The sequence below is a fragment of the Coturnix japonica genome, chromosome 7, assembly GCF_054131305.1.
Source record: "Coturnix japonica strain WE chromosome 7, WE-NBRP24, whole genome shotgun sequence".
NCBI classification, from domain to species: Eukaryota; Metazoa; Chordata; class Aves; order Galliformes; family Phasianidae; genus Coturnix; species Coturnix japonica.
This window is the reverse complement of record NC_140669.1, coordinates 2,598,591-2,613,546: the sequence shown is the minus strand read 5'-3', so window position 1 is coordinate 2,613,546 and position 14,956 is coordinate 2,598,591. Positions and strand designations below refer to the sequence as shown.

The following is a 14,956-nucleotide window of genomic DNA, read 5'->3' as shown; positions in this document are numbered from 1 at the left end:
GGATGGAGGCCGCAGATGTGCCCAAGTGAGCTGCTCTTCACGTCAAAAAGCCGGGGTGAAAACCTGCATGTCCCTGAGGCCGCCTAATAACACACAGCCGACCAACTTCAGCGTTTGGCTGCTAATTCCCATCAGAACCCAAGTGTCCGGCTGTGTGTGAAGCCTGTCACAGGTGAATAATGCAGCCATAGCCATGGCCGCCATGTTTGGGACCTGTGGAACTGAGGTAAAACTGGCCTGCACGTTAAACACCTACAAGATACTCGGGCTTTTCTATGTCAGGCGTTACGAGTGCTTCGTGTTACAGCCCACACACGGCACGGACTCGGTTTGTGACACGGATGATGGATTATTCACCCCACGGGCATGACTAGCCCCCAAGCCCCGCTCCCCACACGCCCGCCCGTCCCGCTCCCTCACAGCGCTCTGCCCCAAGGGGGCGCTCTGCTCTGGCAGCGAGCGGCGGGGGGGCGTGGCCACAGTGCCGGCGGGCGGTGATTGGCGGAACGAGGCTATAAATAGGGGCGGGCGGCGGGGGGACAAAGCAGTCTGCGCGGGACCGGCGGGCGGGAGGAGCGAGCGGCGGCCCGTCCCGCGGCTCTGCCACTACCACAGGGGTTACCTGGTTCGGTTTATTTATTTTATTTCTTTTTCCATCGGGTTTGTTGTTTGGTTTTGCGCTGGGGCCGGTCGAAGGATACAAAGAGGAGATCAATGAAGGAAAGAAGAGCGAGTCAGAAGTTATCGAGCAAGGCGGTGATGGATCCTAACCAGAACGTGAAGTGCAAGATCGTGGTGGTGGGGGACAGTCAGTGCGGCAAGACCGCGCTGCTCCACGTCTTCGCCAAGGACTGCTTCCCCGAGGTAAGATTTGGGGTCGGGATGGGGCCGGGATGGGGTCGGGATGGGGCTGGGGCTGGCCGGGTATCGGGTCTGACCGCGCTCTGTCTCTCCCGCAGAGTTACGTGCCCACCGTGTTCGAGAACTACACGGCCAGCTTCGAGATCGACACGCAGCGCATCGAGCTCAGCCTGTGGGACACCTCCGGTGAGCAGCGAGGGTGCTGGGGTGGAGTGGTCGGGATCGGGGCGGTGTGCGGGATCGAACTCGCGTCCGCCCGGCGGCCACCCAGGGCGGGCGGGGAGGAGCCGGGCCGAGCCCGCCCCGCAGCCCCGCGCTGTGCCGGGCAGCACCGAGTGCGGGCGGGGAGCGGCGGCTGAGCCTGGATGGGCTCCACTGTGCTGAGGTTCGGGTTTATCGTCTACCCTTGCTGTACGTGATGGTGAGACAGCAGACGAGAGGGAAAAGGAAGGGTGTGGACGAATCTCTGTGTGTGTTCGGTGGAAGGCAAATAGGACAGTGGTGTTTGCGTTAGCTTCACTTTGCCCTGAGCCTTTGCTGCAGCAAAGGGGTGCTTATCGCTGCTCGTACTGCATTGAGCCTGCTGATAGCTGAGTTCCTTGTAGGCTCCTTAGTGTCTGCTTTGACAGAACACAGCACATTTTCCAGCTCTTGCATAAGGCTTTGGGTAGGGCGGCATCCTCGGCCCTCTGAAGGTGCAGGGAATTATATCAGAATCCCAGCATGGCCTGGGTTGCAAAGGCCCACAGTGCTCACCCAGCTCCAACCCCCTGCTGTGTGCAGGGTCACCAACCAGCAGCCCAGGCTGCCCAGAGCCACATCCAGCCTGGCCTTGAATGCCTGCAGGGATGGGGCATCCACAGCCTCCTTGGGCAACCTGTGAACAGTGTGTCACCACCCTCTGGGGGAAAAACTTCCTCCTAAGATCCAACCTAAACCTCCCCTGTCTCACTTTCAAACCATTCCCCCTTGTCGTATCACTGCCCACCCTCACAAACAGCCGTTCCCCCTCCTGTTTATATGCTCCCTTCGAGGACACCCAGGTAGTATGCATAAGCCCTTTCTTTTCCAGGCAGGATTTGTATATGTTGAAATTGGACACTTTGGTTCCATCTAAATAAGTCATCATTCCCCTTAGCAGAAACTGAGATTTTAATCCCTTTGCAGAAAAGGAATGTAGACCGTGAGTTGCCTTTCCCCTCGCTGTTCAGGAAATGGTTTTGAAGGCTTGCAACATGATTACTGGGAAAAGGCGCTCTGTGTGCCCACGTTCACTATCAGCATAGTTCCAAACAGATTTGTTTTTTATCTTCTGCCAAGATAGACTTTCATGCTTCTTCAGTGTGTCTGGCTTGAGCTTTCATGCTGATGACTAAGTAGCAAACTCAGTGGAGTAAGACCTTATTAATTTTTAATAGTTGGCCAAGTTTTTTTTTCTCTGGCAATTTCTATGTTTAGTTATTAAAATACAGCACGTGGGTCGTTTGACTTGCAAAGGTCTGGAATCTGTATGTCAAAGGCTGGTGACACCCGTGTGAGGAAGCACTTCAAAGGGTGGCAATGCTGAAGAGAAGCACCTGCAAAGCAGTGCATGGTCATGCTTTCAGGCCCATCCTGGAACAAGCAATTTGGCAGTCAGGAGCTTCAGAACAAGTGGTTAACATCTCTGCAGTCTGAAACCAAAGAGGAAATGGTTGAGGGATGCGATGCTTGATGCTCGGACTGGTAGCACTCTGCTTGTGGGATTCTGCAGCTGAAGTCTCTAAGCAACTCTTCCTGTTGACTGTGGGAAGACAGAGCCCAACACCCCAACACAAAATCACATCATCACCAGATAAGAGACGTAAGGAGATAAGATCCAGTTGCAGCATTATCTCAAGTTCTTGGTAATTTTAATTCTTTACAAGGCTTTGTCATAGCTCTCTGCTGAATTACAATAAATGGCTTAATGACTTCCAAGCAGCCCAGGATGTAGTTAACTTCAAAACGTGACTTGTGCTGATGGTGGACAATGTCCATTGCAACATGGGTCTGGGGGAGAGTTAATGGCCCACCTCGTGGCTTTTGTTCTCTGTTTTGTGACAGCAAAGGGTGAAAAGTGGGTGCAGATGAGTTTAGTGTGCTGCAGATATTTCAGGATGACTTTGTCAGTGTTTGAAAGCCTCACAAAACAAGCCTCACTGCCACAGTTCTGCTTTACCCATGAAAGAAGTGCCTTATACAATGTGCTCATTACAAGAGGAATCTTAAGGGCAAGATGTGGAGCATCACACAGCTGAACTTTCAAAGGAAGCCGTACTTTTATTAGGAAGTTTTTGTTGTATCCACGTAGAGATTTGGGACAAAACACTTGTAAGTAGGAGTGGAACGGGAAGATTCATTATTCAAATATTTTCTGGTACAGTCTAGTTCTGCAAGTCATAAGGATTGAAATGAACCGCAGCATTAAGGGAAGTACTTGCCAACTTGAATTTCAATTGGTTTTTGGACTACCAACCCCTTCTCTTTTTTTTTTTCTTCAGAGCAGGAATGTCTGGTTGCAATAGAACTCAGTCATAAATTATTCCATTGGGTGGTAATGCACTATGGCAGTCTGGGGCTGCTTGGCAGCTCTGCTCCTTTTGCAGTGTTTCAGAGAAGGCTCTTCAGCCTTATGGGCACGTTGAGGAATCCTGTATCAGATGCGTTTTGTCTGATGCACTCATGATTCAGTGTTTCTTGCCTTCTATTTAAAAAAGGAGATGGCTTTTTGATATGCAGAGCTTTCAATCCAGTCGGCTTCCCTGCAGTTTGAATGAGCACAGCGTATCCCATCTATATGGTAGTTTGCTCTGCTTTGGAGCATGGTGGGATCTGGACATACAGTGTTGTTTTCTGTTAGAGGTACAGTAATGTCAGCACACAAAACACTATGAACATGGTGATATTTGTGTGTTGGGAGAGGTTCCATTTTCTCCAGAATGGCGAAGGTGAATCAAGAAGGAGGAAAGACACCAGCAGTGAATCAGCCACTTGGAGCTGCCGCTGCGGTGTTTGGTGCTTTCAGTGTAGCTGATAATTAATAAGCCTGAGGAGCTGGGAGTGGGAGAGCTGCTGTTCATCTGTTGTTCTTTCAGTTGACTGGAGTCCAAAAGGCAACAAAGACGAGCGCCCGATGGCTGCTCCGGGGTGTGCAAATAGTGAAATATTGCCTGTTTCTGGGTGCTGGTGGTGTGCAAATAGCTGAGCGCTGCCTGTTCCCAAGGTTTCCCTCTGGCCCGAGGCAGGGCTGAGGTCCAGCTCTGCAGGAGGGACGTGGGCTGTGCCACCTCCAGACAGCTCCAGCTCTCATCCAGCATCTCACAGTGGCACGGAGATGTCAGAAAATCAAAGCATGGACTCAATTTGAACCACCAGTTTGTCGTGCATTAAGACAGCAGTATTTGAACCTAAACTTTGGTAACTCCTATAGCACTCCTGTAGCCTAAACCCAACCAAATGGCTTGATAGGGGGTTGATTCTCTTTAGAAGCTGAACAATGCAGTGCTTTGCATTCAGCGTGAGATTTGAGAAGTAGAGCCTTCTTACTGTGTTAATTACTTCGGCTTAGATTATTTAAGCTGCCAAAGAGATAAAATCGGGGATTGCAGCTGGAATATACTTCTACCACAAAACAAGATGAGCTGCAGCACTATCAGCAATTCCTTGATAGAACTGATAAATCACTCGTGTTGTCCTTGACAAAAAAGATTTATTTTGTAAGGGCTGAATCACAAACACAAGTACTCTTGGTTTTTGCACGAATAGCATGGCTGTAGCCTTGCATTCTCCTTCTGTTTTCGAGGGTTGGCATGGTTTCAGATCTGCAGACTAAGTTGAAAAGGGCTGAGCAGCCCCATTGGGCTGTGTTCAAGTTGTCTGTTCAGACTTGAGTCTCATTCCTGAGATTCCTGTGTTCGGAGGGTTTCTGGGTGAAGTGATGAAATGCGGGATTGAATAGCCTTGCACAGTGAGGGCCGGAGCCGCTCTTTCTTTGCGCAATAATGAACGTTCAGTTATTGCTCTCCAATGAGACTGGGAAACTTCTTTTGTTGGTGCTGCAGTCTGAGTGCTTTAAACGTTTCCAGTTTGTTCTGCAGCACACCACCCCGAGGAAAAGAACGTGTCAAACCCTCCTAGCTTGCATCTGAACACACGCTCAGCTCAGCATCTTTAATTTGAGAGGCTCAGAAGGAAAAGCTGACAAGAAAACCCCTCAAAACAAACACAGCTCCAGCTGACACAGTAAAAGGAATCTCTGGTGTGAAGGTGGTGGCTGTATGTATACATGAATACATGCTGATGGACATATATGGTGCGTTGTGTCCTTGAAGGCTGGTGAGTGAGAAGTTAGGTATGTGTGTAAGGAATTAGTTTCTGGGCGAGGCTTTTTTGAGACTCCTTTCCAGCCAGCAACCATTTGGCCAGGCCTTCATGATCCTAAAGATGATGGGGAGCAGCTCCTGCCCTTACTTGCCTGCTCTGGGGGAGGAGTGCAGGGCAGGCAGGTGCCGTGCCCAGCCTGCAGGCAGGGGGCTGTAGGGGAGCTGGCACTTGGGCTGGATGTGTGCTGCAGGGCTGTCCTGCTGGCTGCTAACAGCTCTGCAGCTTGCCTGCAGCTGGGAACCTGGCCTGGGGCTTTCGGATGGAAACCTGGCCCTGGAGCTCTTGGATGGAGGCATGGTAATGGTGATGCTGGAGATAGCTGTGGGACAGTTTGCATTGGGAGATGGTTGCTGGTAGATGCTAAGCAGAGCTTAGCTCAGGATGAACGCTTCTCTGGTCGGCTCAGCTTGCTTAGATCTCATTCTGCCGTGCCGGTTGCTGCTGAAGACTGCTTGCTGCCTTTTGAAGAGCAGCTTTTGACAGCTGCCTCTTTGTTAGATTGACGTCGTTTAGGAAGATGAGCGTTTGAATAAAATAAGTCTTGTTCAACAAATTACCTTCTGCTACCTAGTTTGGTAATGCTTCATTCCCCATGTGTTACCATTCATTTCAAAAACAACATTCCTGAGATTCTTGACTCCTTCCTTCCATGACTGAAGTCATCTGTGATCCGTTCACACCATTCCCTGCTCTGCAGCAGTGGGAGCTGTCTGTCAGTGGCAGAGTTGAAGAATTCCTCTAATCCAGTTAATAGTCTGTGTTCAGCCTCTGAGACCTTGCTGACAATTAGTTCGAGGTAGTTTGGGAACTGCTGATACAATTAGGTGATAACCCCCAAAGTCAAGTCTGCTGACTCTTAAAGCTGCATGCTTGTGGCCTGAGGCCTGTGCTGTATGTTTGGTATGTGGAAGAAGAGAAATGTGTGCAGGAGCGTGACCAGAAAATGCATGTGAAGTCACAGGGATGTGTTTTACAGTCCAATACCTGGTCCCGTTCAGCCATGTAAATGTTGATGCACCCTTCTATGTCAGAATCTTGTTCTGCTCCATTAATAAAACTTGAGCAGAGTTAAGGCTGAGCAGGGGTGGCTGAGAGAATGGAATTTTCCAGAGAAGGGAAGATTTCCCTCCAGATACAATGCAACAAAGAGCTTTGGCTCTGCAGGTGCAGTTATAACTGCACACCATGAAAAGAAAACCAGCAAATCCCTTAATGGCACTTGAAGTAAAACATACATGACGTGTAACATGCAGCTTATTTATGCTCCTCCGGATGACTGGATTAGCTTTTGTTCTTATTGATCAGAATACATTTTACAAGGCCATACATAAACGTTTACTGCGAGCGTATATTGGTTTACAAATCAGTGTGACATTATGGCAGGATGTACTCGTGGGTCTGCATGCAGAGTTTGGGTTCTCCCCTCTTGGAGTTCTGGAGCATCTGCTTTAATTCTAGGCGAGAGGTTTTATAGAAGTGGCCAATTTCTGTGACATGTAAACATGTTTTTTACACTCAGAATGTTATGATCCACATTAAATATTTAATAAAGAAATTCTTTTGGAATTACTGAGTGAAATCTGCTTTAAAAAGGGTCGGCAGTGATAGGACAAGGGGGAATGGTTTGAAAGTGAGACAGGGGAGGTTTAGGTTGGATCTTAGTGGGATGCTTTTGACACAGAGGGTGGTGACACACTGGAACAGGTTGCCCAAGGAGGCTGTGGATGCCCCATCCCTGCAGGCATTCAAGGCCAGGCTGCTGGTTGGTGACCCTGCACACAGCAGGGGGTTGGAATGAGATGCTTGTTGTGGTCCTGTGTCATGAATACAGCTCCAAGGAGAAGGTGCTGATAAACCTTCACTGGATCTCTTTCCAAACGTTCACAATGAGCAACTGCAGAAAATGAAGCACACAAACTGTTAACGTTTTCTTGTTTCCCTGCAGGGTCTCCCTATTATGACAATGTCCGTCCTCTCTCTTACCCGGACTCCGATGCGGTCTTGATCTGCTTTGACATCAGTCGTCCAGAGACTCTTGACAGTGTGCTAAAAAAGGCAAGTGTTAAGAAATGTTTGAGGAGAGAGCTGTTGATAAGTAACTGGTCTCTGACTCTCTGAAGTTTGGTCATGTTTCCTATGTTAGGAACTTCAGTTTGTTCTTTATTTTTAATGGAATGAAGACCAGACTGTGCTCTGCACTGCTGGAATTTGAAGTCATTGATTTGAAAGAGATGAACGTCAACTGAAAACAAGAGCTGTCTAATGGATGCTCAAGGATGCAGTAAATTCTCATTCCTCAGCCCTTAGACATCAGTGACTTTTTTAGGGCGGTGTTGGGTGCAGCAAGAAATTACCTAACATCACATTCATCTAACAGGTGGGACTGAGAAACTTTGCCATGTTGCAGAGATGGTTCAAAACGCATCTGTAGGGAGTTTGGACTTAAGCCATGGACTTCACATAATTCCTCAGCCTTAATCTAAAAGGAGCCAGTGGCAAATGCCTCTGAAGATGCTGTAAAACCTTGCAGTAGCTTAGAAATGGAATTCAGAGTCGAAGTGCTGCAGTTGGAGAGTCGAGCTCAGTGTTCATGAGGTGGTCCTGTTCCTCCCCTTGGTCACTGAGCATGACTCAAACTTTGTGCTGTTGTCTTTAAGGCTTAATGGTCTGAAGTTCCTTTTATTCTGTAGCTTGTGTTTCTTGTTTCACTGGGAATAAAGCAGCGTGCAGTGCTGTAAATAATCTGCAGAAAAGACTTCAGGCTACTCTTTGTGCCAGCAAGCATCAAGAACTTATATCTCTCACCATTACTGTTGGTTACAGTATTGTTGCTTAATTCTGGAAGAGATTTTTGTTAATATGCCTTCAAAGCCCAATTATATTCTTAATCTTCAGGGATTATACAGTCTAGTCAGATTGGGCTGTAGTGTTGTTGGTTTCCTTGCATCTGCAAAGTAACCATGCATGGGGGTTGGGATGTGCAAAAAAAAAGCCCACGAAAGTGCTTTACAAGCTCTGTCTGAATGACTTCCTTAATTGACTTGTGACAAATTCTTATAGTTCTGGATGTTAGGACACAGTCATGAGCCAGTGTAGAGCAGTGTGTGCTTTGTGGTCATACAAGTAGTGCCCCTCGCTCAGCCCCGGGGACCACTGAAGGCAGTGACAGCAGCTTTCCATGGCTCCTGTGTCAGTCAGTGTGGTTGGTTTGTTACTGCACTTCAAACCTTTATTCACTTAGGTAAACAGTCTCGATTACTAAGTCAGTGGAATGAGTGAGTGTAGGAGATTGTAAGATTTTATCCTTGACCAGATAATGCTGGCACTAACGCCTTCAGAAATGTGCTCGAAGGTGAATGTGGCTGTTGTGTAAGACAAGTCATGACTTATTAAACTTGGACTTGTACCCATTGCTTCTGTGGATTTAAACATACAATGACTCCATGATAACACCCACCTACAATTTTACAGTGGAAAGGAGAAATCCAGGAGTTCTGTCCAAATACCAAAATGCTTTTGGTTGGTTGCAAATCAGACCTGCGCACGGATGTAAGCACGCTAGTAGAACTCTCCAATCACAGGCAGACGCCAGTGTCCTATGACCAGGTATGTGCCATTCTTTGTGCTTTAGGAGTGGAGGATGAGAGCATTCTTTACCATTGTAAGACTGTGGCTTTATTGGCTGCCAAGAACTGTTAAAGTGAATTGAAAATAAGTGTACCACTTTCCAGTGCTTGCAAAAGCCTGAATGGTAACTGAGAGGTGTGGCATGTCTCCCATTCACTTAACGGTGATAAAATCATTGTCTTTAGATTTGAGTTGAAGGTTACACACATGACTTGAGTGTTATGAAAAGTATTTCTTGTAATCTGACCCCATTAAAATTGCATTGCTTGAATACTCATTTGAGAAAACACCTCGCAGCTCCGTGTGGAGGTGGCAGCAAATCCAGAAAGCATCTTAATCCTTAGTGGCAGTTCTCTGTTGCTGGGAAGTGAGAAGGCTGGAGCCAGTCATTGTGGGGCAGAGGCACTGAAGTGGAAAGGGAAAGAATCAGGCCACAGGAGAGCACAAGGCAGAACAGGGGGGAAACTGGGTTCTAAGATAAACTTCCTGGTATTACTTGCATGTCTGTTATACCAGCAGAAGCACAGTTGTGGTTTTCAGATGCACCAAGCAGGATGTAGAAGTGAAAAAATTACCTGCATAGGTAGTTTTAGCTGATGTGTATATCCTTTATTAGGAGCATTTCTTGATGTCTTCTCCAAAGCCTCAGATCTTCCAAACCAACAGCTCGTAATATGCAATTACTAATAATGCAGCCTCCTACAGCATGTTAAATTTGAAAGTGTGTAGAGATGCCATGAACTGAGTATCTTAATTAAAATATGGCATGGGGTGTTGTGTTGTGATAGCTTATTCTGGTTTTGGCATTTTTGTCTCTGCTTGACTCTAAGCATCCTTCCTCCATTTCAGACCATTTTCAGGGAAGCTAAAGGCCAGTTTTTATTACCCCAGCATAAAAGGATTCAGGAGTGTCCTTAAATCCTGATTGTCCTTCTCCTGATTGGAGAAAATATGGTGTTAAAAACCCCACTTCTGTGCATTCATGTATATTCATATCGTTCAGCCTTGGAGCTGCAATTTTCTGTACTGTTTTTCTTTAAATACTGGAAACTTTAAAGGAAATAAATACTGTCTGCCACTTAGGACATACAGAAGTTCATATATGAACATAAAACCATCAAGCCTGATGTTTTTCAGAAGTAGCGACTGAAAGTCTAGTGGCAGTTGGGTTTGTCACCTGGAGTTGAAGACTTAACATCTCTTCTGCAGTCACAGCTCCTTAGGAAGGGTTAAGCCATAAGCTATAACTGAGCAGCCAAAGAGGAAATGGTACGTGATAGCAAAGCCCCTACTTAATAAAGGGGCACAACTTCACACAGAGGGGAAGCGTAGCCTGAGCCTGGTCAGATGTCTCCTGGTTGCCAGGGCACAGAGGTGGCCTGATGTCACTCAGTGCTCCCCTGTGCTAGTTCTAGGGAAGGATCAAGTCATCTGAGGTAAGGATATGCAAGTGGTTTCTAGATTCGCTTGCCTTACTGAGTCAACATGGCATCAGAGTTTACTGGGGTTTTTCCCCCTGCTCCTCTTACCTTCTTAAGAAATTGTTTGAAGGTTGAATTTGGTTGATGGTGACACTCTGTCTCCAATATGCCAACCAATTTCCAGCCAGCTATGCCTGGCAAACAGTTTTTTGAGGAAGTAAGATAGGTTTGGGTGAGTAGGAGTTGAGGTGTTAAACAGAGCGTAGGGCTTGGTCCTACAGCTAACAGTCCTTTATCAGCCAATCCCACTTCTAACTGATAAGGAAACAGCTGCATCACTTGAAGGCAAATAATGCATAATGAAGATGTGGGTCTGGTTAGATTAGTGCCATCGGTCTGGTTGGTACAGCTGGGAGCACAGAGGAGGGACTGGCCTGTTGTGTGTCCTGCTGCCTGTATCTCAGGTGTGTGAGTACTTGAGGAGTGGCACATTGGGAATGTGGCTGGATGTTGTAACATGCTGGGAAGGTTGGAGTTCCTTGTAGTACTTCCTTAGAAGTAAATTCCCATTAAAACAATTCCATATTTCCACACAATGCAGTGTTTTCTTCCTGTAACAAAATACACAACAGGATACTTGGGGGTGCTGGTATGTGCTGAAGTTGCTTATTGTGCTGCTGGATCAGATACCCTTCTTTGTCTTCTCATACACCTCCAGTCACAAAAGAAGGGTTACGTAGCCACTGAGAGCCATTTTAGTTTTGCCCATTCCCAAGGTCCAAGCTGATCTAACTCCTCCCCAGCCCAGGAGCCCACAGCTTTGGTTTTTTTTTTTTACGATAAACTTCATGTCTTTAGCAGAGTTGTGAGCAGGGCTTCCCTTGGGTGCTCAGCTCCAGGGCTGGGGTGTTCAGTAGCCTGTGGAGGAGTCTGAACGCATCATCTGCCTGGAGATAGGAGCCTTAACCCTTGAAGCTGCCAGGTCTGCCCCTTTTCTCAGTGCTCCACACGCGTAGGGATGAAGTTGCTGAATGGATCCTACTGGTGCTGTTCTGGATTTCCACAGCTATAATTCCTCTTTCAAATTGTGTTTATCTGTGAGAGAGCGCCTGACTGCATCTTGGAAGCCAAGCTCTGTTTATTTTGCACAATTAGCTGCTGGCTGTCGTTCTCGAGCTTTAAGCTTTTGGTTTTCACAAAACATTGTGTATGGAAAACAGTGCTGAAAAGTAATTGTATGGTTTGCTTTGGCTCCCTGGAAACTCAGTAATGATGGAGTGTTCTTTCTTCCCTTAGGGTGCAAATATGGCCAAACAGATTGGAGCAGCTACGTACATTGAATGCTCAGCCTTACAGTCAGAAAACAGTGTCAGAGACATTTTTCATGTTGCCACCTTGGCGTGTGTGAATAAAACAAACAAGAACGTGAAACGAAACAAATCACAGAGGGCAACAAAGCGAATTTCACACATGCCCGGCAGGCCAGAACTTTCTACAGTGGCTACGGACTTGAGAAAGGACAAAGCAAAGAGTTGCACGGTGATGTGAAGGACCTGGATTTCCCTGAGCAGGAGGAAGAGAGCATTCGGGAGAGGTGGAGGCTCAATGAAGTGTGCAGCCACGTGGTATTTAATGAGTGCTTATGCCAGAGCTTTAAAGGAGACTCTTCACCTGTTATGTGAGACTGTACTTAGGAACTGAGCATGTAGAGCGAGCAGGGAGAAGAAATGGCTGTGAATGAGGTGGCATTAGGAGATGGTACGTGGAAAAGAAAAAGCCAAAAATGAGAACACTTGAATGTGCTGGGAAAAAAATAGAGGGTGAATAGGAAAAAAAAACACCGCAGAGAAGAGAGACGTCATTGACAGTGCTTGTTTCTTTTATTGATGCTCTATTCCCGGATGCTACTGCTTTGATTTCATTAAAATGATACTTTAAGGTTTGTTTTTTTTTTTAAAGAAGACGTTATTAATACGCCCTCATTAAGGAACTATCCCTGTGACCTTGTAGTTGGTTTTCCAAAGGAGATGATCTAATTTTGTAGTAGCTCATCGTTGAGATGCGGAGTATACCAAGGCCTATACGTCACCTAGAGGAAAACGCTGTACGTGAGAAGTTTGGAGCTTTGCCTTTCTGAGATGGCAGCACCAGCTGAATAGTGACATGTTGGTCATGGAGACAGCCCTGTGAGGTTTCCCGGTGTAATAGGTGCCCTCACAGCAGGAATTAAATGGATCCGGGTGGGATGTGGGGGCAAACTGCCTGCCTTTTTGGAGTCTGACTTTCAATTCCTCTTCGTGATTGTAATTTAAGGTGGAAATGATCTCAAGTTCTGGTGTACTGTATGGGTATTTCACTGTAGGTTCAGCTCGAAAATCAAGTGAAGGGTGCTAAGAGCTATGATTACAAATGATTGGTAGTTAAAAAACAAAACCCACAATTCGTTAAGCCTTACTGGCCATCTGGGGAAGCCCTGAGTCTCCTCTGCTCCTGCTCAGAGCTGGGGAGCCCAGTGGTTCCCACATGGAGCCCTCTGAAAACGCTATGAAGTGCTATTCTGTCATACGGTTCTCTGCAATGATGTTGGGGGAAAAACCTGACAATCTGCAGGTGAGCCAGCAGGACCAGGTTACCCATGGTTAGCCACTGGTGGGCACTTGTTTGGGGCGGTCTTCATTTGCTCATGGTGAGCACTGTTGAGGAAATGGAGTCTGAAGAACTGTGATGCCTTAAGGGGGACCCCAGTGGAAACGGGATGCAGCATTTAGTCTTTAAGGCTAATATATACTTATCCACACAGCAGTCCAAATTATGTGGGTGAACTGGTTAAGTTCTTTTTTTTCCCCCTTACTGATTGCTGTTGTTACATTAACTCTATCAGCCTTTAAATTCGTTCACAACTGTTTACTGACCGACTTCATGGCTCCTCTGGAGGGGGATGCTGTAAGCTCTAACCGGTGTGGCTATAGCTTGTTGAGAACAAGCAGTTTGTTTCCAAGGATGATGCTTCATTTTTGAAGTGTTGAAGCTGTGTTCATGTTGACTTCTGCAAAGACAAAGGATTACCACAATTAAAACTCATTGAGTTCCCAGCACTTTTATTTCATCCAGTAAAAAAGAAATCCATTCCAGTTATTTCCCACACAAAAAAAGACATTTCTTTCCCACCATAATAAGCTTCTGACTGATGCAGCAGTGCGCTTAGGGCAGTATTACAAAATAGCTGGTAAGTGCTTTTTGTATTTAAATATTGTGGAAGAAAATAAGTTATAACTGTTATAAAACAGGACACTCATTACATATTTTTTTTTTTTTTTTAATTGTTGAAGTCACTTTGTATGTTCGGTTCATGTTTCTGCAGTATTTATTAAAATACCATTCTTTTCTTTGAATTAAAAAGAAAGTAACTGACTTGTAGTAGAAACGGCCTTTGTGTGTTGGTTCATTTCTGTTGGTGGACATAATTGTACTGAGCTGCAGCCTGGCCACAGCTTGGAAATGGAGTGGGATGCAAATCGAGATCCTTCTCACACTTGGAACTGCCTTTTGGGTTTTTTTGGAGTTAAAAGTAGGTCATGTGGATTATTTGAGTTGTATTTCTCAAAGGGTCAGAGGAAACTAGAGCAAGGGAACGAGTGCGCTTTGCTTTGGCCTCCAAAGCATTGCCTGCTTATCTTCATGAGGTCTCACACATCCAGGATGTTATAGGAGCTTTTCTTTCCTTCTCCCTGTGAGTTAAGCAGGCAGGCTTTGCTGTTTGATTGTCTTGTTAGGATGTCATGGTTGCTGTAATTCCTGGAAGTGGAGTCCCAGCACTGCAACTGTTGGGTGTTTCAAGCTTCATTTTGGACACAGAGGATGTGATGCTGAATGCAGCCTGTCATCTCCATGCGTTTTCTCCCTGAAACCTGTAAAACCAAGGCAAGGGAGCTCAGTTTTGGTTCTGCTGAAGCATGTGTGTTCCCTCTGTGTTTTAAAGGTGCACATCCTGAATCTACACTGGAACAGGTTGCCCAGGGAGGCTGTGGATGCCCCATCCCTGCAGGCATTCAAGGCCAGGCTGGATGTGGCTCTGGGCAGCCTGGGCTGCTGGTTGGTGACCCTGCACACAGCAGGGGGTTGGAGCTGGATGAGCACTGTGGGCCTTTGCAACCCAGGCCATTCTGGGACTATGATTCCAATCTTTGTAGTTGTGGGCTGCCCCAGTTGCCCTTTTCTCACTCCTGAGTCTAGGATGCTGCCCTCACCCCAAAAATGCTTCTTCCTCGCCTGCTGTGTTCATCTTGCCTATCCTCTCACCTTTGTCTGAAGGCACATGTCAGATTGATGTATGGCTCTGTAATTTGGGATGCATTGCAGGTAAATGCAGTGGCATTATCTCCTCCCTTTGTAAAACTGGGCAAATCCACTCCTTCATCAATGAATTTGAATCTCTTGCTACGAAGGATGTTTTCCAATTAATATTTAACCAGCTGCATGCCTTGGCACTCTTTCCAGTTTTTAATCAATTTACAGAGTTACAAAGTGGAGAGAAGTAGTCAGACCTGGCTGCTTGTGAATGCTGAAGCACCACTAGGAGAGAAGATCCACCATGACCCTGTGGGCCCCTATGGTGGCCAGAGCTTCAGCCCAGCAGCCAGCAA

At 46.6% G+C, this 14,956-nt stretch overlaps 1 protein-coding gene across 1 annotated transcript; it reads left to right on the top strand.

Moving 5' to 3' along the window:
* The first annotated feature begins 546 nt into the window (after positions 1-546).
* Positions 547-13,737, top strand: RND3 (Rho family GTPase 3). Its single transcript, XM_015869187.3, has 5 exons — positions 547-864; positions 960-1,047; positions 7,211-7,320; positions 8,737-8,871; positions 11,610-13,737. Exons 1-5 carry the CDS (start codon positions 715-717, stop codon positions 11,859-11,861), a joined length of 735 nt encoding a protein of 244 aa, XP_015724673.1. The 5' UTR covers positions 547-714; the 3' UTR covers positions 11,862-13,737.
* The last annotated feature ends 1,219 nt before the right edge of the window (positions 13,738-14,956 follow it).

Bases quoted from the DNA above. Each gene is read 5' to 3' on its own strand.
- RND3 (XM_015869187.3), top strand. From the start codon at position 715: ATGAAGGAAAGAAGAGCGAGTCAGAAGTTATCGAGCAAGGCGGTGATG. The intron at 865-959 runs GTAAGATTTGGG...TCTCTCCCGCAG, and splicing joins CCAAGGACTGCTTCCCCGAG to AGTTACGTGCCCACCGTGTT. The intron at 1,048-7,210 runs GTGAGCAGCGAG...GTTTCCCTGCAG, and splicing joins CAGCCTGTGGGACACCTCCG to GGTCTCCCTATTATGACAAT.